Below are 24,172 nucleotides of genomic sequence, written 5' to 3' on the forward strand. Positions count from 1 at the left end.
CTCAATCGGTGTATATATTTTTAGGATAAATAATCAGTACGATCGCCAGACGTCCACAATAACTCCCGATCCACAGGGTGCTGCGTCCACCGCGCGGCCCCACTCCACTCCACAATAACTCCACAATAACTCCACCGGCGAGTCGTGAGCGCGAGCCGACTACAAAGCGGTTAGTGGAGACCATCGACACTTCCAAACAAAAACAGTTCTCTCTCGCAGGACGGGCGCGGTGACGCGACTTGTAGCGCGCCTCGGTTCTGACTTGGCGGCTCCCTCTCCCAGTCACCACTAGGAGGCGTCACACGCACACATGCACGCGTCTGGCGGGGCAACCGTAACCGTGACAGGCCGCCCCCCACTGTCAGACGTAAGTACGCATCGTGATCGCTGACGTCACAGTTACGTCACTGGATCACGACTGCCCGTGACCACGTGACCATACGCGACAGGGGACGAGCAATCGTTTGTCTGAGGAGTCCCGACTGCTTCATCGAAGACACGACACTCACCCAGACACTCCGACACTCACTGCTGCCGCGGCACTCCCCACTCGGCGACGGAGAGGTACACTCCCGTCCGCACTACATAAATATAGACTCTGATCCTTGCCGTGCGCGGCGTGACGCTCCACACACAGCTCTCACACACAGACAGACAGACAACTGTCACACAGTCCTGGACAGGGCGCGGCTCTCGGCTCGCGCGCGGGGCTTTGAGGCGGTCTCGCGCCGACCGAGGCTGTCATCTCTCCGCCCTCCGGACGTGGAATGTAGTGAGCCGGCGGGAAGGAGCGGCGGGGCCCACCGACCGGCCGCCGCCTCGGCGTCAGATGATCACAGTCGCGTTAGAAACACTCCGCACTCGCTCGCCGCGTAACAACACAATTATAGTGGCCGGCACGGCAGCGCCGCCCACGTCCGCGCCGCGTAGCTCAAGTGTCTAAAGCGTGCGCTAGGTGTCACTGCCACGCGGCGGGCGGGAATGAGTTGGCCTCGCCCTGGTCGGCCACCGGCTGACCGTTCTGAGAGTAGCTGACACGGAGACGCAGCCGCAGCGGCACCTGAGGGTCGGAGAGGGGCGGTCAGAACGGGCGAGCTAAGAATGGCTTACAAAGACGCTCTTCCCTGTGTCCATGGAGTAAAACACCTTCGAAGGACCAAATAAATTGTTCAGGAGGATAACATTAACATTTTCTTTTCAGACACGGAAGCCAAATGTCCCCAATGAGAAGACGCTGTCGCAGAGGCAGGCAGACAGACAGCCACAAGCCTATCGTACGCTACGAGCTGTGCCCGTGACTGGGCGGCGCCGAACCAGGGACGTTACCTTGGAGGGGTTGATGACGTTGATGGTCTGAGTGATGGCCTGGGATGGCTGGATCACATTGCCAGAGGCCGGCAGCATCTGTAGCTGCAACGTCTGTGAATGGAGGAAAGAGAACAGAGGGTCAGTGATCTGCACGCTACAATACGTGGCAACGACGAAAAAAGAAGTAAGGGCCAGTCTCGTTCAGCCTAAATGAATTTCGCTTTCGAAACTTCATTCAAACAGCCCTAAATTTCGATTGAAGCTCGCACACACCACGAACACCGTATCTGAAGTAAAGTAGTGAACGGATTTTTTTTTTGCAGCTGACCATATCTGAAATATACCTATTCACGGATTATTTGAAACAAAACCAGTGACCCATGAATACAACAAACCGTAGAACCAGTCACAGCCGAGCAAGACCTCACAACCCCCACGAATTGCCCGGTCATTTCCCCTCCCCACCAACCCCACCTTGGGCACGGCGGCCTGGAACAGGAAGTCTGTCACGACATCCGATGACGTGTTGGTGGCGGTGACGCCGATGACGCACAGCGGAGGGTTGTCGGCCGGCCGGCGGAACGCCATGTCTATCCGCACGGCGCCGCGCTCAAACACCGTCATACTGGGGATCTCAGCGCCTGGGGAGAACGGACAAACAATACAATAGGGTTAGTGAATGCGTCAGACATCATTGGTCAATTCAGTAGAAGGTAAACTAGTATCACTTAGGATGCTGAATAGCCTTTCGTCGTATTCGTATTGATAAGTGTTATACAAAATAGGTATGTTTTATAGATAGACGGTTTGAATTAACCCTAGACATCGAACGAAGTTATGTCTGGGAGTTATGGAATATGGAGTTATGGAGTTAAAGGGAGATAATGACCTTTTTCCACAAAATCTGAGTTAGGACCATTTTCTGACAAAACACAACAAGTTATAGTGAAAAAAAAACAAGTTATAATGTAAATTAAAACCATTTTGCTCAATTCGGTACTTTGCCGCAAATATCTCAACTTGAAGTCACGTTAGCGGGGAGCGCTGAAAATGACCGTTGAATAAGTAGGGGAGAGTGGGGTAATTTGGCCGCTTTTTTTTTAGAAAACGATGTAACTTAAAATTGACGACACATTTCTGCATTTTCTCAACGCTGGCAGGTGTCGCATTCAGTTTACTTTACTGGACAGTGAACTTGAAATGATAGTGTAATTACTTATATTGAAATTGTGACGCATTACAAAGGTCTGCAAGGCGGCCAAATTGCCCCACTAGCAGGGTTATTTGGCCGGGGGTGTGGGGTAATTTGGCCGGTGTTAGTTTGCGGTCGGGATTTTCTGTTATATTGCGAGTCAGCTTCAGATTCAGCAATGACGTGTGTCCTATGACGCATTTACCACATTTTGGAGGTTGACTCATGGGGTCACAGGGGTCAAAATAGCCAAATTAGCGGCTCTAGATGCGAAGACAGTTTTTAACGAATAACTTTTGAAGTAATCAAGCTAGGCCAAAACTAAAAACACCATCGTAATTCTCTCGTCATTCTGCATCGAAACATGTATGTGTTGACCTCGAGAGGTCAAGGTCAAGGTCAAGGTCAAGTTTGGCTTCAGGTCACGTTACCTCAGGTCGCTTGACCTCAAGGTTACGTGAGTTCAAGGTCATCATGCATATCATTCGATGCGCCTTGGCGAGCTGAACAGAATGAGACCATTTGTGCGGCTGTACCATTTTTATGTAAGGATTTATTAGCAAAAAAACGTTTGGTAACCTTTGATGACGTCACATGCTCTTACAGTTGACCAATTGGAAGCAAGGCATCAAAGTAGTCAAAGTTGGTCATGAATCATGTCATTTATGGTACAATTGACCATAAAAACTCGGCCGTCCCAGCATAGTGACCATGAGCGCACCGGCCAAGTTGCCCCGCTAGTCCCGGCCAAATTACCCCATATTGCCATTATGAAAATTTTTGTGTATAAAGTCATCACGGCTATACGGAATTAAATGAAATTGCTCTTGGAACCGCTGAACACCCCCAAGAATGGCGCTATAATGTCTGAATTCGTTTTTAGCCCAAATACTACATGTTATACAACTTTGTAAACAGAAGTAAAAGTTACCATTTTCTAATGAAATGAACGTTTTATTAATTTTGAATAAAATTACGAGGGGCAAAATTTTGACATTTGTCCTCCAGTTATTTCTACCCATGACAAATGAATAGAGACTAGAGTTATTTCACTCACTTTTATTAGACATCGTACAGGTGGGGGCGGCCAATTTATACCACCGGCCAAATTACCCCACTCTCCCCTACTTACATCACTTTTTGGTACTTGCATGTAATTTTGTAAAATGAGCGTATTCCTTACATTTGATCTTCATCACATCTAGTTAGTTAATGGTCGTCTATAGTGCCTTCAAAAGATATTCATGGTTTGGGGGTGGTTTATGTCTAAATTTACGCAACTATTTTTCCTGTTCATCATCTGACGCCATATGCTGCTATTTTAGTAGCAACAACTCAATTTTGAATCGGTCCCGCCGACTGCACAATAAAAGAAGATAGATACAACACTTTTGCGGCATCACTGAAAAACTTATGCAGTACTGTTATCAAAATTCTCATAACACCGTTCGACAAACCTGAAGTCTTTTTGAAATAAATATGCTTGTATTTTTCGCTTCAGGCTCTCACGCCAAAATAATGAATTTCGTAGTCGCAATCGCAAGATTTGGCTGCGTTTCTGGCGCATGCCGTTCATTTGTGGCGCAAAATAATGTTGGAAACAAAGAAGATTAGGCACTATGTACCCCCGAATTAGAATCTAATTAATTCTAAACCGAATAACTCTAATTCAAATTAGAATCCTTACAACCAAGCAACGACAAGGCGATAACATAAACAAAAACCCAAGCGTCGCTGTTTGAAACAAAAGCGCCATATACTGCGACTTTTTTATAGAGAAGGACAACGCATTTCGGTGGGTGTTACAAGTACTGCAAGTACTGCTTCTTTTTTTGCAAAAATAAAAACCTTTTTCACATACGAAAATGTGCTAGGAAATTTTCATATTTTATAGAAACTACAGTAGAAATAGTATAGATGTCGAGTAATTTTTATTTAAGAAAAAAGAAAGCTCATTATCTCCCTTTAAGTTATGAAATATGGAGTTCACCATGTAAAGCTCTATTCTTCCGCCGAGAGCTCGCAAAAACAACACAGGGCTCAAGAGGACAGACAGAGCAGCTACTGACCGGCAGGGGGGGCGGCGGGGGCAGGTCCACCGAGCATGCCGCCCAGACCTCCGAGCAGCACGTCATTGGCGGGGGCGGGGGCGGGGGCGGCTCCGCCCAGCCCGGAGAGGCCGCCCAGGGGCGCTGCCGCCGGGGCTGGGGCGGCGGCGGGGGCGGGGGCACCGCCTCCGATGTCTCCTGAAGAGAGGGTGGTAACGGTTAGATAGGGACGGGGGAAGTCCAAACTCACAATCGACGATGACAGTGGGTGGAATAAACAAACCGACCGTCATACCTTTCACAGCGACATATCAACTGCGGGCTGCACATAACGGGCACAGGAACTTGTGAAATACCCACACTGACCGACACTTAAAAGGTGTTAGCGCAGAGACCCCACCCCAGTGACTTTGTGTTAGCATACACGTCATATACATTCGAATTGATGAAACAAGTTTTAAATTGCTCGGATGCAGAAACCATAAAAAGTAGCGAACTATGCACACGAACCCATACCATGATTTATCTCTGATTGCAACCTGAGCAACTTTTTCAATACAAACCCCTGCGAACACTACACGAAGCCAGTCATCCTTTATACGCCAGACTCCAGACTTCTTACCCAGCAAGTCAAGTAGGTCCATGTTGGAGGCGGCTGGCGGCGCGGCGGCGGTCGGTGCGACGGGAGCCACCACGTCCGATACGTCAGAGTCCATACCTCCGAGTAGGTCCAGCAGGGCGCTCTGTGGGGTAGAGGAGGGAGGTGGTGAGAGGAGGTGGTGAAAGGCGACAGTGGTAGCCGGGAGAGAAAGAGTTATCGTGATGTCAAGCGTCGATCAAATGAGATGCTATCGCCTATTACGCTCATGGTAGATAAATAACAGGAGTATGATAATTAAAGCACGATGATAGTACAATATATTCATAGTATAATTATAGTGCGCACAGGTTTCAGTTCAGCTCCACTTGTAAACATTCTGTCAGCTAACAGCCCACCCAAGCATTAGCTCTCCAAAAAGACGCAGATGTGATACTGCGCCCACAAAACGCATCTCAACCGCGGCCGCCCCCGCGGCTCAGTATCTCAGCTACACCTTAGCTTCTACTTTGCTTCAAAAGTTCAAACGCATAATATCCTCCACCCCCCCCCCCCCTAACCAGCTCACGTCTCCGTCCCTCACCGAGTTGCTCTGCGCCGCGGCCGGCGCAGCGGCGGCGACCGGCGCGGGGGTCGCTGCCACACTCGCGGCCGGCGCCGCAGTGCCGTTGGTCAGTCCGCGCCCGCTGGCCCGGGCCTCCATCGGCGGCATTCTCTCCAGCAGGGCGGGCCGCAGCGCGTCGTGGCGGGTGAACAGCTGGGAGAACTCGACACCGCGCTGCTGCAGCTCCACGTTCAGGTGGCAGCCGAAGCCGTTCACCAGGTGCTGGATCGTCCTGAACAGGGGAGTGGTGATTGTTTAGTTATCACATTGAGGAAGCTGGATGGGAGGAAGGGATAAATGCTAAAGACGACGTCCACATATTTGGCCATAAATTGTTTTGGAGAACATTAAAAGGTGTATAAATGTGTAAATCAATTACTTAATACGTAAAATCTGGTATAGTGGTAAGCTATGAGAAAGGGGAGAGTGGGTAATGGCTAGTAAATGTAAGAATAATTGAAGGAACGAACACAAAGACGGTGTGGAATTGTCAGTTCTACCGAAATATTTCACAAGGCACCACCGATACAAAATAAAGCCTGAGCAAGCTCCATAAGCAAACTCCATAAGTGTCACGAACAATCAGCAGCTCAGGACAGACATCCGACATACGGCGTCCGATTCGTACGGCATTGCTAGCCCCTGTGTCCACAGTCACGGCATTACTAGCCCCGGTGTCCATAGTCATACTCACTTGAGCGCCGACTGGTCGGTAAGTCGGGCGCTGAGCTTCATCAGCGACATGAGCGCGAACTCCTTGGTGACAATACTCATCTGGCTGCTGCCCAGAATTGGCTCGAACTGGGCGACAATCTCTTCCTCCGACACCTGGGCACAGAAACACAGACAGTTAGCTGGGCAGCGACCGTGTGGACGCACTGAACGCGTTCTTGAATCCTCGTCTGTGTTCGCAAACACAATTTAAGACGGAGCAAGTCCCAATACGAACACTGAACAGACCCAGTGGTGTGCCAACTGCCAACCCCAACATGCCAACTACCAACCCCATCCTATGCGCCGCCTTTACAAAGTCGAACCCAGCCCAAGAACAGGCCTTATATATGGACCAAACCCTACCAAATGGCTCACGAAACGAATTCCCCAAACCCGCCTCCTGCTTCCACCATCTAACTCACCCTCTTATCCCTTCCGTCACCTAGCCCAGCATTCCCCTCCCCACTCTCACCTTGACCTGGCTGTCGCTGGCCTGCCCGGTGACCAGCATGTCTCCATACTCTCCCACGCCCCACACCGTGACCTGCAGCAGCGGCTGGTGCTGCGCCGTGGCCGAGCGGAGTGCCGACCACATCTCACCGACCACGTAGCTGTGCTGCTGCACCACCTCGGTGAGGAGCTGGATCGTGGAGGCCACCACGTCGTCACGCACGTTGTTGCCCGCCTGTGAGGGAGATGGGGAGGGGGTTGAGATGGTAAGAAAAGGGTGGGTGGGTGTCATGAGATAAAGTAGAAAATACGAGATGCAAGACGTTTTACAACTTGCCAGTCAGGACAGCAGCGTTATAATTTTATAGCAGGTATCGCGAAAATTCAGCGTTATTGTAAATTATTGTAAGCCGGGAAAAATGCTAAAGATCGATCAACGAAACTATCGATAGCTTAGAAAATGTGCTGACAATACATACACAATCACGAATAATGGATGTAGCTCACAATTATTCTACTCACTTCCAAGGATCTGTCCCAACCTCTCCATAACACGAACCCACGACGTTAAACACCGCGACTCACCGCTCGTAGCACCTGCAGTAGAGTCTCAACATGCCAGCGCACATTCGGCGCAAACTTCTCGGCAGCAATCACACATTTGGACGAGCAGACCGCCTGGAACTCCGAGTCGGACACCTCGATAAACGCAATCAGCTCCTTCATGATGGAGCGTATGTTGTTTCCGTTGAGCAGCGCAAAACAGAGTTCCATGGCGCGCTTCTGAATGGTGACGTCGGGGTCCTTGAGGCACTCGACGATGGTGCCGCGGTGCCGCTGGACGGCCCCGATGTCAGCCTGCACCGTCTTCAGCAGGGTGTTCAGCGCCACGTAGCGGATGTTCTTGTCCGTGTTGAGCAGGAAGCGGCCCAGGATGTTGACCGCCAGCACCTGAGGGTGGTGATGGTGATGGTTAGAAGGACATGGGTAGGTAAACGAGAGATTGGTACCTAACATTTGATGAAGAACGTTACGTGATATTTATAAACATGTACTTGTTGGAAACAAGGAAAAAAACTTACAGTCAGACCACAGCGTGGTAACTATTTGAAGCAATCCGTTCAGATTTGTTAGTTTGTTTATTGGGGCTTTAGAGCACGCCCACTACCAAAGTCATTTTGCTCCCATTTAACCAGTTCCGAAAAATCATAGGCATTGAAGTGTTACAAGTAAAATGAAATTACTCTAGAACAACTGAACACTCGGTGCCACAAGAGCCCCAATCCTCCCCACCCTGCCACTCACCCTCAGACCGCTCTCGGACTTGATGTCCATGATGGACAGCACCGTCTCGTAGAGGATGGCGTTGCCGACGTTCTTTGATGTCTCCGTGTTGGTAGCCACCTGGGCCAGCATGTCGTTCATCGCCTCCGAAGCGTCGTCATCGTTACGGCCCAGCAGTCGCAGCAGGCGCAGGATCTTCACCTGTGGGTGGGTCGATGTAAGGGGGGGGGGGGGATTGATATAAGAGGTCAGGGCGCAGATAGAACGGCGAAAAGGGCGGAAATAATCAGAGGCCAAATGTCAGCGGTGCTTTGGGCATGACGCGATAGATTAATCACCAATTGGTCAAGTTCAGAGTGAAGTTACTGAGGAAATGCATGATAAAAAATAATCGATTGGTTGTAGAGATGTCCAATTCTTTTCATATGCATGGCCGGAACGATGCTATGGACCAACGTGGTCTGGAGGCCCAGCAAGCAGTAGGTCCCCTCCCGCACTCGCAGTACACACAGTGATGTCATCGCTACTCAACAGAGGTCACTGACCTGCAGGAAGGGGTCGCTGACCCCGGAGACGTCGTGCTCGGGCGAGTAGCCGGCCATGATGAGGTTCTTGAGAATGCGGACCAAGTTGGGTACCAGCTGTAAGGTGCGGGTGGGTCAGCGAACAGCGAAACCACACCGTAAGGCACCAACACCACGGGCCGGTGAGGGCACCGGAGGTCACTGATGGTCACCAGTGGTCACTACAGATCACCTACGATTATCGGAGACTTATGGTTACCATTGGTCCTCAACATCGATGAGAGCGACCCCCAGCGATGACCATTTACCAAACTAGTGCGACAAGCTAGTGCCTTGTTTTAACAAAGACCACTAATGACCATCGGTGATCTCCGATGCCCAGAGCCGGCGTCACTACACTACACAGCACCGAGTTTGTACAGTACATCCTCCCTCCCTCATACACACAGTGCGGCCGCCTTGGCTGGCCGGTGCCGGATGGCGGCAGGCAGGCAGGGTGTCGGCTCAGCCCGAGGGGCGGCGGCGGGGAGCGAGCGGGGCATGCAGGGCCGCTACCACACACCGCCACCACGGCTGCCGGGAGGTGCCGCCACACCACCGTCTCGTCTGAGTGGGTCATAGAGCACAGTAGCAGGGTCTCCTTCGGGGGAGAAGTGCTGTAACATCCACACCGGACCAAGCGGCGGGTAGAGAGGGCACTGAAGCGAGCGGCGGCCAGCGGAGAGCGGTAGCTTGGGTAGTTGTGTGGAGGGTTGAGCGAGGCGAGACCAGAGGTAGACGAGAAGAACGGCAGGGTGCAGTTTCGTCAGCAGGATGGGGAGTGGGGGCGATAGGAGGTCATCAAGAGGCATCGCACACCACACCACCACAACCAAACCGGCGAAAGGGGAGCGGGCGGAGCAGAGCGGAGCGAGGGACGCAGGCTGGCGAGCAGACAGCCGCCAGAGGCGAGACCCGCAGGTAAAAAGAGAAATAGATGAACCAGCCAGGCAGGTGTGCCAAAAGGTGGAGATATCAAAATCAGTCTCCGATTTTCTTATGAAGGTAAAACGTAAATTCAGCAATTTATCAGCCATTTACCTAGCACCAGAAGTAATATTAAATGAGCATTCAGTTGCAGCAAAAATCTATGCGAAAAACTAACCTCACTTTACCGCCACTTGATCACTTCCTCCGTTACATTTATCCAGAAGCACAAAAAGCACATGATGTAAACTATAGGGAACTGCGCTACAAAGCATAACACAACGTATTTCCGTAGCACCCCAGTTACCCATGAAAGCCCTGGCAAATAATGAAAAATGAGGAAATTATTAAAATTTCAAACCACGAAGACTCGACCCAGAAAGACGAAAAAATAACCCGACAGATAGCCAGAAAAATAGACAAAAGTGCGAGAAAGAGAAAGCAGGAGAGCCAGCGGCGGCCGGAGGTGGCGGCGGCGGCGGCGGCCGTACGTTAACCACATACGGCCCGCCGGGTGACGTCACCTTATCTTCGGGATCCTGCCGGGCAGAGGGACACGGTGACAGCGCCGCGGGCGGGCCGCGCGGGCGCCGAACCGACAGACAGACAGACAGACGGCAACCATCGACGGAGGCGAGCAAACGGTCGCCTCAGCCGTCCGGAAACATGTCAGGTGGTGGAAGAAACTTTTTTAGGTTCAGGGCATTTTGTGCCAAAGACTGCCAGAAAGGTGGAGTTTAGCCCGACACTTTCCGGATGACTGAAGCGAACCTCTGCGCCCAGTTGACTAATCGACTCTAAGGTGGACAGGACCAGTCGTCAGTCAAAGAGAAGAGACAAAACAAACAACAACAAAAAAGACGCCTAATATTCATGCCACTAAACTAAAATCAAGCTTTTGCTACTAAAAATCAATACGGTAGTCTACGAAAACGAAAGAGACGCACAAAAGACAAACCACTGAACACAAAATCCGTCCAAGGCTACATTATCAGGACCTGTCAAAAACAGCAGACAAAAATTGAGGAAGCGAGCAACTATATAGAGAAAGACTGTCATTGTCAGCAAAAACACATTAAAGGAGAGCGCAGTGATAAGAATTTACATCTTTAAAACACGTAGGTTAGTCACTATAGATAAACAGTAACACTGAGGTGCTAACAGCAGCATTTACGGTGAACGTCAAACACTAACGGTATCGTGTTACACACGTGGCAAAAATGAAGCACATGACTACATTGTGCAATGTGAATGTGCTAAATACAGCGTAGTGAAACCAAAACAGGTTATTATTGATACTGACACGTTTAGTGTATAGCTCACGTAGCGCAGAAGATGTCCTATACAAGGTATCCAATGTATCACCGTACATCATCTGACATGCCACACATCACCAGATGAAGACCATAAGTAGACACAAAACAAATAGTTCGATTATAACTAGTCAAAACCAGATATTACTGGACACAGGGCACCGAAAACCCTCTTTACCGGACGCAGCAAACCCTTCACCCAACACCTGAGAGAAAAAGCAATGTCACGCCCATAGTTGGACAAAGCACAAAGTGAACAGTGCCGAAACAGGACATGCATTGGACATTGAGTAGACATGAAATACAGACCAGACATTTAGGAGAGCACCGACCAGAGACACAACAGGACACAAAAACTACACAAACGTAAAATACAAACTAGATACACGTGCGGACCTACACAGCAAAGACAGAAACACAGACATGACAGGAGATATAGGGAGCCACCAGGGAGGAATACTCTGGCCATGAGGCCAGGAGTCAGGGCTATGAGGGCAAGGAAGATGAGGGTAAAGAGGAGGAATATCAGGCGTTGGAAATGCGAAGCGACCGGCGGCGGATATGCAGTAACTCGTGGAAAAGCAGTGGGTGAAAGGATGGATAGATATGCTGGTAGGGCAGCAGAGGGAACGGCAGCCCCTTGGCGGCTGTGTGAGTGGCCATGCGTCGGCTCCCATTGCGCACCCCCCGCGCTCCCGTCATATTTACATCCGCTGCGGCTCACCGTTATCTTATCGGCTCACCGGCGGTCGTTCCACGCGTGAATGTATGTACAGGTCTAACCGTGTGTGGTACGGCTTATTTCGGGGAGAGGGGGGAGGGGGAGGCTCACTGTATAACTTTGAGCTAACCATACGGAGTGACGCCTCAGCTTGTTGAAGTTCCAGTTAGTCACAGAAACAGGTCCTGGAGCAGTTCACGCGGAAATCTTCAGTAGTGTGAACAAGATAATCTGTGCTCCGATAGGTAATTACTGAGTACTAATTAGACAAAGAAAAAGGCGTAGAACAGACGTGTAACATAAATCCCGTAGCCACCACAATAACGCGCAGCCATCACCGACACAGCACAAAGCTTTGACAGCGGCCGGGCGCGCCTGCCACCGAGCTCTCCCAGCTCCGTCCCATCAGAGGCTGAGCTGCCCCAGCCTTTAGCGGCCGAGCTGGCCCAGCCTTCAGCGGCCGGGCTGGCCGGTCGGACAGGCACCAGGCGGGCAGCTGTCAGCGCAGTACGTACCGGGATGGACCGGCCCAGGCTAACACCACCGTCGCGACTGCGACTCTGCTGAAAATCGGGACACGGAGCCGGGTAAGAGCCCAGTGAGAGCCAGGTGAGAACGGCCTACAGTCGGGTGAGAGCAGGCCACAGCCGGTGCTGGGAGGTGAGCCCACGCACGGCCTAGTCTAGGCATATGAGCGAATGTGAACGCGCACCGACACGGCAAATAGGCGTTACCTGACCACAGCTCTCGTAGGATTCAGGCAGTGTTAGCGCTTGTTTGTAGACCACTGTTAGAATGCATGTTCTTCCGTTAGTACCACTAGTAGTTAAGTTAGATGATTGGTTAAAGAAATCCTAGAGAGTTAGCCTGAGGAAAACGTTGACTAGAGTGAAAATGACAAATCTAAAGCGCTTTTAATGGTAGTCTCGAGAAAAGAAATACTATGCGGAAGTTTAGTCTAGTATGTAAGCACTAGTAGGGGAGAGTGGGGTAAGATGCCCAGGGTGGGAAAGACGCCCCACCCCCTCTAGCGGCGAAACAAAGAATCGGACCTGGAAATTAATGTTCTTAGCGTAAAGCGGAAGCCTGCCTTGTTAACTGCACAAAAATTTGCGAAGCTCAGTTGGGCAACGGCTGGCTGATGATTGCATGTTTTTTATTTGCTGCTTTCAAAAAATATTTTGGTGTCAAAACATTGTAAATATCAAAGAAGGTAAATAATTTTTGCGTCCCTTGCTATAGTCGTGATACATTAGCATGCGTGTACTGTGTCCCAAACAGTTTGTTTCACGGTGTAGTTTTATGGCTAACAAATTGTACTGATTTAATGTTACTTCGGTACCTTGGGGTAAGATGCCCCCTGTCCGGATGGGGAAAGACGCCCCCCTAAATCCGTAGGCTGTCCTTCAAACAGTCCGTCAAATAATTTATTACATACTTGTGATGTAGACAAAAGCCGATCTGGGACTATTGAGAGTCCAGTACGGTCGGGTGCTCCCCATGCCGGTCTCTCGGCCCACATAGCGACTTTTTGGGCGGCATCTGACTCTGAGAGCCCTCACGACGGCCTCTGTGGGCCCCATTATTGGCTCCAGGGCCCCTCACGACATCCTTTGAGGGCTCCCACGTTGGCCCCACGGGCCGCGTTGGCATCGGAGGTCCCCACGATGGGCTCGAGGGCCCTCAAGCATCATGAAGACCTATAAGAGCCCCACAGTGGTCTCCGAACGCCACCACGGAGGCTTGTTTGACCGCGCTTGACTATGATGTTCCTAACGATGACCTCTGAAGCCCCTTACAACTACTTTTGAGGGCCCTTATGATGACGTTTGGTGTCTACTGCAGGCTCGAAGGGACTACTGATTCGTTCAGGCGACTCACGTGCCCATTTATGTCACTTATAGTGCAGGGGGCATCTTTCCCAACGTCAGGGGGCGTCTTTCCCACCCTGTGGGGTAAGATGCCCCCTTTCACTTCTTCAGGAAAATGCTTAATAGCAAAAAAAGTTATAATATTTCACGCACGAAAGTGTGATATTTTTGGAGAAAAATGATGTCGGCTTCCGTTGAAACTCCAAGTTTTTGCTTTCCCATCGTCATTTTCGAATGATATATAACATAGCAAAACCCTGGGCATCTTTCCCCACTCTCCCCTATGTCTAAAATTAAATTAGGAAGATAGAAACTAGCCGCTCTAAGATACCAGCACTAAGTTTTTCGACACCTAAAATCTTAATAGAAAAGAAACTGTGCTAACATGTTCAAGGTGTACGGCATCGAAGTGACGTGACGCCATACCTTGAGTACTTACAACGGAGACCTATCGGCGTTCATCCCTTCGTGCGGCCAAACTAACCCATTTAGGGCATCGACAAACACTTGTCGGCCAAAGCTTACCAGAAAATGCAAAGTGTTGCACAGTGAAAATGCATCAAAGTCTTTGAAAGAGTAAACTCACGCAATCAATCGATTATAAACGTAATCCTGAAAGTACATGACCACCAAGCACCTGATTTCTGAGCCAAATCCCAATCACATTTACGACATGTTTCCACGAAATGTAGCCGTGTGACAAAGTATGTTGCCGAAGCGTAGATACTTATAACCATAGATATCTTATAATATAAGATCTCTATGGTTATAACACCTCATCTTTACTAAAATGTCATCACGCGGCGCAGCTACCCTACACCATGTTATTTCCCGCAGCCGATCTCCACTGTTTTCCTATTATCCATTACGTTGTCTGCAACATACACCCACGCCAAACACCGATACCCGTCCATCCGTTACGTCCCTGACCAGGCCGCCAGCGGCAGCCGTGGCTCGCCCGGCGAACATTCCCGTCCGAGCGCCGCACGAGCCGTGGCAGCCTTTCCCGCTCCGGCGACCACAATTGACCGGCCTTTGTCCTTCCCGCTCCACCACCGCGGCCGCGCACCGCCTATCTAGCAGGAAATCAGGCTAACCAGCGCACCGACCCGCCGGCTGGCATTGCCAGGCAGACGGACGACGACCGACGCCGACTCCAAATTACCGGGGAGGGGAGAGGGGGAGTGCGTGGGGAAGAGACAGGCAGGTGTGTTGGTTACAGCTGAACCGATCGGCACCATGGAGATATCGAGCGCGGGCGTCTTACGGGTTCGGTCCGTGCAGTTGATCTCGAGCAATATATTGGATGATACGTCATTGTTGGATGTGAGCCCCACACAATGGGTATTGGGTTACGGTGTATTGCGCCGCAAATATTAAACCGTCGTGCAATGCTGAATCGTCGGCACAACACGGACGATCTATTTGATGAAACACCTGTCTGCGTCACGCGCCTGTCTGGTATTGTGTCCGTAAATATGACTTTCGAAAAAGTATTTCGCCTAGGTCCCTGCTTTTGGTCCCAATAAAGAGGTAAGACCAAAGTCCACAACAAAGCACGTAAAAACATGTGCATACAGCCACGCACTACGCGTATTCGTGGACCCGCTCGACCTCCCGGAAAAGTCAGCTTGCTTCGCGCTGACCCTGCTTCTACAGACGGTGACCTTGACCGAGAGCGAGCGCCTCACCCCGTTTCACGGTCCCATTGTAGAACAGGTGCCACCCTCCACCAGACCGGTTACGTCCAATCCATACCCGGGGACCTCGACCAATCGGACCAACTTACATACGCCCGTGCTCATTGTCCCCCGGAGGGTCGAACTTGGAAGACAGTGACTAGTGTCTGATTACGTCCGGCCGTGGGCAGACGGTTTTCTCGAACGGCCCATAGCGATTGAAACTCCGCGCCGCAGACACCTGAGTGGATTTCGATTACACTACAGGAGCAGAAGCCACACGTGTTCAGTGGTGAGACAGTAGGTGTCCGTCGGTAAATCGCTGGTGGTAATTGGTGAAGCTGCTAGTGTCTGTTAGTGAGTCCGCTCGTTTCCGTTTGTGTCTGTCTCCTTCGGTGCTGTGTTTGTGAATCGTGGCGGCGATTATTCCCGGTTAATTCCGTGGATTTGTGCGAGCCCCAGTGCCACCCCAAGCCCCAGCTAAGAAGAGTGCCAGTGTCGTCCCACAACCGTTACACCTGGACACCACCGCGAACCCGTGGAACTCATCGGAGCCGTCGGCAGAGGAACGGACAACGAGTCACACCAAATGGCCGCGCCATCGCGCTAACTGGTGAGTGATACTGGACGCAACCGACCGCTGAGCCAACAGTCAGCCATCAGCTGAGGCTAGCTAACGGACAAACAATTAGCTGGGTTCAGCCCACGCTCAACCCGACTCTAACCCGACTCTAACTCGACTTCAGTTCGAGCAAGACCGATATCGAACCAGCTCAACCCAGGTTCAAATAAACAGGTTAGTCTCCAGCACGAATAAACCCCGTTTCCTATTCGGGTTCAGCCAGTCTCAAGACCCAGTTCGCCATCCAATAAGGATATAGTTCGAGTTCATCTCGTCTTCAGCCCGATCCAACCAAAGTCCAACTGGACCTGGCCCGATCCTGATCAGATTCCATCCCGAGCTCAACGCAACCCGAACCAGCTGCAGTATAGCCGACACCGGCCACCGGCGGCACGCCAAGGTAAAGTGAGGATCCACAGACGTGGTATCAGGTGAGGGCTGTGGCTTGGAATCGCATCGAGCGACGTTCCTGGCAACTGCATATAAAAACGTAAAAGAACGGGCATAAATGTCAAGTGATGACAGTCGTAACTAACAAACAAACCGAATGGCAGTGAGTTAGTGAGCTTTTGTCACAATGCTGGCGGATAGCACATTCTTAATATTTTCTTCACATCCGTCTGAGATTTAAAAGCCAAAATTTTCATCTCCAAACCAAAGATGACACCGTAGCGTCGGCTGGTGCGTCTCTATAATCACCATAGCAACGGCGAGCGATCAAAGAAAATCAAACACTGCTCCGAAGTCTCACACCGGGGTGAGTAGACAGGCACGGAAAATGCCAGCCGGGCAGGACTGGAAACCCATGCATATGAGCGGCGGTGAGCAGACCCTTACCTACCAGTGGGTTAGGCCAGAGATGAAAAGCCCCACCGAGAGATGAGCAAGGAGGTAATTAGTGGGAAATGGAAATAAACAGACAGAGGACTGGTCTTCACTAACATGGATACACGAAGACAAGGGTAATGACAAGACTTGCGACACAACATGTGAGCGATAACAGATTATGACACCGATGTAAACAACCCACCAGCTTAAATACGCTCTCACGAGACTGAACTAGACACCCATAACAGCGATATTTCCTGGTTCAACAGCCATGGAATACACAATCAGATGACACAGTTGAACGCGGCGACTGGCATCCAGTGACTGACGACTGACGAGAGGCTGTGCTGGGACTGACCTTTTTGAAGTGCTGGAGCGTGTCTTGACTGATCTCGCACATCCGCGTGATTAGAATGACGCCAGCAATCAGCACTCCTGTCAAAATAAACATTTATTAATATGTCTTAGCTTTTCTCATTCCCCAGGGCAATCGAACAGCTAGACCTTTCCTATAAAAATGCGCCTACGCATAAATTATAAACTGAAAAATTATGCACCAGACAACAATGAAAGAATTTTACGCCCTTGGGTAAACGTTCTGTTTTGATATGTCTCACCAGATTCTGTTCCAATAGACTGCACATTCCAAGGAATAAACATTAAACAGTATTCAATAGTCATTTCCTAAAGTAAGCTATCGATAACATATCAAGGTTCAAAGTTTGCAATCATTGCAAGAAACAGGATGCAAGTATGCGGTGCATCATTATAGTAGCTAGAAACGTTAATTCAGCATTCCAACGTTACACGGGAACCAAACAATCCATGCTTCGCCTGACGAACCTGCTCACTCATAAGCATCCTACAACACACGCGAACATTGCCATCATACCACGAGTGTTCACGCGACAATTACATGCCGTTAAAATCCACGGCCATCATAAAGTAGTGTCCAGTAGTGCACCAATAAAACTGATTCCATAGTATAACAACGGTTATAATACGAGGACCAGGATGGTTGCAAGTACGAAACTCACGGTGACTTTAATCAAATCACCAGGATATGACCGGTCCTCACATGATTAATGACACATATTTTATACAACACCCTCGGGATTCAGAAGGCCAAAATATCCCATCTACCGCAAACTTTCCGACAATCAAATGATGAAACTTTGCCGGTGCGTCAGAGGCGTTACATGCCTTATTCAACGCCCAAGCCCACTAGCCGACACTTAGCGAGCCACCAGGCCTGCGCCAGCGCATTTCTTCACCCAATCCACGCCAGCCCGCCCATCCCGATCGCCCGCCCGACTGACCATGATTTTTCTCGGTGAGAAGTTGCCGGGTGGCCGGCAGGAAGATCTCCATCAGGTCCGGCACCTTGGTGATGATGCGGAACGCACACAGCGCGGCCTTTTTGCGGATGTAGGCGTTGGATGACTTGATGAGCCGCTCGATCTCTCCAGCCAGGTCGCGAGACATCTCGGGGGAGGCGATGGTGCCCAGCGCGCACAGAGCGAGACCGACCACGAACTGGGTACTGCTGTTCAGGTCGCTGTGAGACGGGGAGTAGAGAGGAAGGGGGGGGGGGGAGAGATCACGTCTAACGGCTAACAGCTGATGTAACCGTCGCATAAGAAGTTACCATATCATCACGAAGGTAAAAAGACGCAAAAGGGTGTGAAAATGACACAAAATTGTGGTTCAAGAATCAAGGAACGAACGTATCGCATTCACACAGTCATGTTCAAGATACTCAGCGGTTTGTCATTGGCATTATGTGTTTATGAGCACCATATCAGCGAGTCAATTCCACTCCCACCCACCCAGTGACCCCCCCCCCCCCGTACGATCACGAGCACTGACGTTTTGAGTGAGTGTGTGAGCAGCAGATGAACATCCTGCCTCTCATCGAGCAGCATCATGGCGCCCAGGTAGCCGATTCGTTTGTCGGTGAAGCGCGGCGAGGCCGACAGCTTCATACACTCGAGCTGGCCAAAATGGGCCGGGTACCTGGCGAAGGCGAAGACGGAGTCATTCCATCGAGCTGAAGACAACGGGAAACACTCGTCATGGCTTAAATGCAACCTTGTGACATAATACCACATAAAGGACAAGTAGACATTGCCAAGAACTACAAAACAAACAATACAAGACCAGCCACTTTGATTTCATCACCACAAATATAATCACTTTCAGTAACAAAACGGTAAACTTTTGGCAACATCGACACCACACTACAAACCCGAGCATGTGAATGTAGAGTAGTTTGGCGACATTGCGGCAGCGCCAGACGCTGTCCTCGTCCCTGAAGGTGCTCCTGATGAGGGCACACTCCTTGTTGACCACCTGACGCTCCTCTGCGGCCGTCCGTGCCGCGCGGATTTGGCGGATCAGGTCCCGGAGACGGATCGGCGTCGGACTTTTGACTGCAGTGAGATGAGTAAGGTGAGGGGGTGGTATGTCATTCAGGGGTGATAGGTGCAACCTCCTGGAATAGCCAGGGGATGCTGGGAAGTTCTGAGTAAATGATGAACAACACAATACTACCATATATGCATGAATGAGCTTTGTTGATCAATGATCTTGAAGATATGAAATATGAATCAATCCAATATTCACTTCATTCCCTGGTGCATTCAGGGGATATTTTTGCTTGAAACCCTTAAATACATTATACAAATAATGAAAAGGTAGGCTTTGGCTTGATACAAATTGGGTCTATAAATATCAATTCCTTACCTCTCTCTACTGCTTCATTGAAGACCTGCCTTATGCCAGACACTGTGTCCAGGGCAGCATTCATTCTGTCTGAAAGAAAATCATGGATGCTATGAACAAACTACAAAACCATAATCCTTTGATACCTCTAAAGGAATAAAACACTGATTATTTCAGACCCATAATGTCAGTCTTATTCTCTGTTGCTCATCCTGGGCAAAGTTATTCAACAGGTCACTAGTCCAATCAAATTATCAGCTTATCTGTGAGCTACCCTTTGAAAACAATGAATTTTGTCTTTAAATCAACCAAGGAACCCTGATAATTCTACTGAATATATTTTTTTATGTTAGCTGATTTGGAGGCCAACTTGTCTGTTTATATCACCTGGCTAGCCAGGTGAGTCAGCCAGTAAACCAATGGGCTTCCAGAAATTAGCAGCTATAGCTTAAAATTTCATATTTTTAGGGTTGGGGCCCATAAAAAGATTTAATAGGAAAACAAATTACTTGGCCCATAATTAGGGCATGGGGCCCATCCCTGTGGGAAAGGCATGCTCTTATGAATGCATCATATCATTTCAATAAGACTCCACTGAAGCTGAATTAAAGGAAATAGTTCACTTTTAACATGGGATTTTGAACTGGAATAGCAGTTTCGTAGCTTGAGCTGATACTAGCACAAATCAGGAGCTTTTACAGCTCAACGATCACCCTAGACGAAGATATTCCATTTCTCGCTCCGAAAAGAGTGCCTTGCAGAGGAATGTGTGCCTTGCACAGGAATGCAGCCACGTCATCGTCAGCCAATCAGCATGCTGCTTACAGCTAATGCAGCATGCGTAGGTTTGAACTACGCAATATGATTGGTCAACGCGTAATGAGCTTCCGCGTCAAACATTATTTAACATAGAATATAGTTCGTCCTATATTAAAATATAGAAAATAATTGTTTTTATTAAACGGTTTTATTTTATTTTCTGATCATTTTGAGCATAAAAATCGTAAATCCATAGCAAAATACTAATTTCAGGAAAGTGAACTGTTTCCTTTAAGTGCTACCATCTGTATAATGGAATGGGATCTTGAACTGTTCCTTAGTTATGAAATAATAATTTTCAATAGAATCCAAAGAGCAGTGATATAAGTTTTATGGTAAGTGTTATCAGTCAGCACAGAGCAAACGAAAAAAAAAAAACTAGAACAAAAACTTGCTCAATATCATTTAAATGCATCAAAATGATATTGAGCAGATGAAAGCATCCGTTTGCCCACCCACATTACCCGAGTGAAAATTCACCAACTTAGGCATAGCCAGAGCAGAAGCTGGAATTAAGAAGTACTTCAATATGCAAAGTTTCATTTCTACATTAAAAATATTCGGTAAAACAACCATTAAATGTCCAAAAACGCTATAAAATACAAATTAACTCGTAAAACAATAATGCGCCAGATTTGCCTAAGAAATGTAGCACAATATCTCACCTCTTTATTCTGTATATAATTGAAGACAATATGCTATAGACGCGGAATATGAAGCACGATTTTGTTTTTCAAGAAGAAAAAACATAAAGCATTAAAATGTAGCCAAAATTCCTTGCATAAGGCGCAACAAGCACCGGACAATTCTACAATCACCAGATGCACACCGGACAGGTGATCCCCAACTCAATACGTGTAACAAGCGAGTCAGGTGATCAGTTTTATTCGCCAGCTGTCTATTTGCTACATGTCAAACTGTAAGCAAGTTTTGAGGAAAATAGCAAATAACTTATGCTTACCAAAACATAACTTTTGTTTGAATTTTTTAAATCATCATTTAAAGGATATTTATGATTTATTAAATGGCAAAAGATAGCATTGAATAACTACTTTTAGAAACAAAACTCTAAATATAGCGTCACTTTTACTATCAGCTGATTATCATGAGGACTTTCCCCCGAAGCTTTCTTGTTGTCTTTGCGTCACTGCTAATATACGCATTTTTGGTTTATGTTTGAGAGGAATTTCGTCGATTCCGTCTTGGGGTGTGCGTCGTAAGCTGATGCTTGTCATCTGTGTAAGTAGTATGGGTATATTTAAGTGATTATTTATTTTTTGCCGCTTTTCAGCCATAGCACATTCTGCAATTTGATCAGAATGATCTTGATAACAAACTGTCAACAATATGGGCTGGCTATGGCAATGGTCTATCACTATGGAAGTCAAATTTATTTTATATTATACCAGAATTGCCATATTGAAGAAGTGTTTCAGTTTTGAATACAAATCTTCAAGAGTTTTCCATTATTATGTTAGCGACAGTTTGTTCCCTTGGTGGTTTAGGAATAGGATAGCAGGATTGTATTGTTACGTAAATAGGTATTAGTTTTTGCTCATTAGTGTAGGTGCTTAGTTCAAGGAAAATGAAAAGAATCTTGCAGTATTCTCTTCTGGTCCTCCCTGTGAGCTAGTGGACAAGGCCTCCGTCTCTTAAAGGGACCCTCCCACCTTTAAAAAAGTTTATGAATTGGCATGAAAGTGATGTCGCTCGGTTCAGAAAGAGCGAAAACGAATATCTACCAAATTTCACCGAAAAATATTCACCGGTTTTCAAGATATTAGACTTTTACTTTTGTTTACTTTTTGGGATCTCCGCTGTTCCTAGCGACTTTATTTAAAAGTGCGGCATTTGTTGCGCGCAACGCAGCATATACCACCGCGTGCTACAAAACGTTTTAGTCAAACATTTAACGGACGTTCGAAAGCCTGATGACGTCATCAGATTTAAGTGCCTATACCAATACATTGTGGCACTTATTTGCACAGATGTCAAAATCAAACTCAAATTTCTTTGCGATGAAGTAATTGCTGGAGAAACGGTTTTCACGGCACTGATTTTCAAAGAACGTCCATCAAGATGGCTATCTCAACTCAAATCTAATGTTAAGGTGGGACAGTCCCTTTAACTCGGTGACAGCAAGTTGGCAAATGGAGAGATCTACGTCATTTGACCAGCGTTTCCATATTCAGCTAGCTGGCAACTGGTGAGAGAGGGTCAAACTAGACTTGGGAGGACTCTGCCACTATCCACCTGTGGTACAATAAACTTCTGATTCAAAATACCACCAATTAAACAGGGGCGTGTGAGGTTCGGTGGTGGGTCCGTGGTGTCATTTGCAACATGCACTGCTTGGTGGGGCACCTGGGCCCACAACCATCCATTCTACCATTGAGACACAGTTTATGAAAGAAAGTGCAAAGTGATTAAATAAAAGTTAAAGATACATTTCATGCAACTTTTCTGCTTGAACTGAAGGGCTTATTTTGATTTGGAGCTACCCAGCTGGGATGAATGAATCTGGTTGGCTTTGACCGGGACACAGGATTAGCTTGCTGAGGGATCATCTGGCTGAGACAGTAAGCAAGTAAACAAGAGTAGCAAGTGAAACTGGAGGAGACAGATACTGAGTTGTATGTTAATTGTTACTACATAGTGAGCCACCATCAGGAATTAACATGGTTTGCTACACATTTTGAAATAAAATTATCTTGTTGTTCCATTCCATTCCTAAAAATTGTGCTGTTCCATTCCAGAAAGGAGGACTGGACAGTGCGCACCTTTTAGCCCTGTACAGTGTATGGGCATTGGGCAATAATTAGGAAATTTGTTCCTCTTCAGGAGCATTTTACTCATAGATTCAAAATCTTCAGTTGAGTTTAAAGTGTGGTAGTTAAATGCATCTGCTAGACATTCACTGTCAATGTCAAATGTTGGTTGGCCTACATAAATGTTGTATTACCAAGATAATCCCCAGAGAAGGAAAGCAAATTGGACAAAAATATACAACATTGGCTAAAATAAATCTGCTGCAGTGCCATAACAGCATAATTACTGCTTTGCTGGTAAAAGGCATTTCCTCTGTGTCACTTAGTCCTCATCATTGCCTTCTGTATTGCTGTAGTTACAATATATCTAACTGTTCTGTCAATATCATTTTACTTGTCATTGTCTCATCATCACTAATACTGTCAATGTCACTGTGTCATTGAAACTACTCACCTCACACAAGTGTTTCACCATCACATTCTTGACCCGTTGTTGTCAATGGAGGGGGCTCGAGAGATCGTGAACCCGGCTGGATTTGGCTGACGCTCGAGATCGCCGACGCTCGAGATCGCTGGCGCTCGAGATTGCTGGCGCTAAAGATGCTCGGAGGTCGCTGACGCTCGAGAGTGATGACATGGATATTACTGACGCTAGAGACGCTAATGCTGGAGATCCCTGGGCCCTGGCGTTCTCTCGCGATCGCTGACCCTCGAGATCGCTGACCTTTGAGATCGCCAACCCTATAGATCGCCGGCCTTTCAGATTACTGTTGCGCGATATTGCCTGTGCTCAAGAGTCAAGATTACCGACCCCAGAGATCGCTGACGCTGAATAATATTACTGACGCTGGAGACCGCTGACGTCGATATTGTGTTATCACATGTACCTCCCCGCCGCTGAACCACGCTGGGAGGTCGTTGACCTCATCAGCTTCTGTCTGGTGACTCCGATCTCGCTACCTGTTTTATCGTATATTCTCTTCTGTCGTCGTACTTTTACGTAATTATGTTGGCGGTAAATACGCCAACTGTTTATACCAAGCTGCTAGATGTCTGCGGGGCTGTTGGATAATGAAATCAATGTGAGGAAGTGCTTTGACAGACAGTCGTCAGGCGTATTAACCGCGATATAGGTCATC

The 24,172-nt window shown here is 48.3% G+C and overlaps 2 protein-coding genes across 6 annotated transcripts in view; one reads left to right on the forward strand and one right to left on the reverse strand.

Annotated features, from left to right (window-relative positions):
• Positions 1–23,939, reverse strand: LOC122382721 (AP-1 complex subunit gamma-1-like). Of its 5 annotated transcripts, none has more exons than XM_043368409.1 (18): positions 23,488–23,847; positions 19,468–19,532; positions 18,971–19,154; positions 18,592–18,738; positions 18,042–18,280; positions 17,081–17,157; positions 10,213–10,227; positions 8,744–8,839; positions 8,220–8,399; positions 7,500–7,865; positions 6,937–7,149; positions 6,445–6,578; positions 5,730–5,982; positions 5,171–5,291; positions 4,570–4,746; positions 1,783–1,949; positions 1,327–1,419; positions 1–1,060 (listed from the first exon to the last, which is right to left on the reverse strand). In XM_043368409.1, the coding sequence occupies exons 2-18, from the start codon at positions 19,529–19,531 to the stop codon at positions 959–961; spliced, it is 2,628 nt and encodes an 875-aa protein (XP_043224344.1). In that variant the 5' UTR covers position 19,532; positions 23,488–23,847; the 3' UTR covers positions 1–958. The 5 variants fall into 5 exon arrangements, with proteins under 5 accessions (XP_043224344.1, XP_043224343.1, XP_043224342.1 ...); XM_043368408.1 differs by having other exon boundaries at positions 19,468–19,536; XM_043368407.1 differs by lacking the exon at positions 23,488–23,847 and adding an exon at positions 20,931–21,127 and having other exon boundaries at positions 19,468–19,536.
• LOC122382720 (E3 ubiquitin-protein ligase MARCHF6-like) overlaps positions 21,413–24,172 on the forward strand; it is a 20,767-nt gene continuing 18,007 nt past the window's right edge. The window contains exon 1 of the mRNA XM_043368406.1: positions 21,413–21,504. The gene's annotated coding sequence lies outside the window, so the exon portion shown is untranslated. The remainder of the gene's footprint in view (positions 21,505–24,172) is intronic.

The sequence above is a fragment of the Amphibalanus amphitrite genome, unplaced genomic scaffold (genome assembly GCF_019059575.1).
Source record: "Amphibalanus amphitrite isolate SeventyFive unplaced genomic scaffold, NRLGWU_Aamphi_draft 000145F_arrow, whole genome shotgun sequence".
In the NCBI taxonomy this organism is placed as follows: Eukaryota; Metazoa; Arthropoda; class Thecostraca; order Balanomorpha; family Balanidae; genus Amphibalanus; species Amphibalanus amphitrite.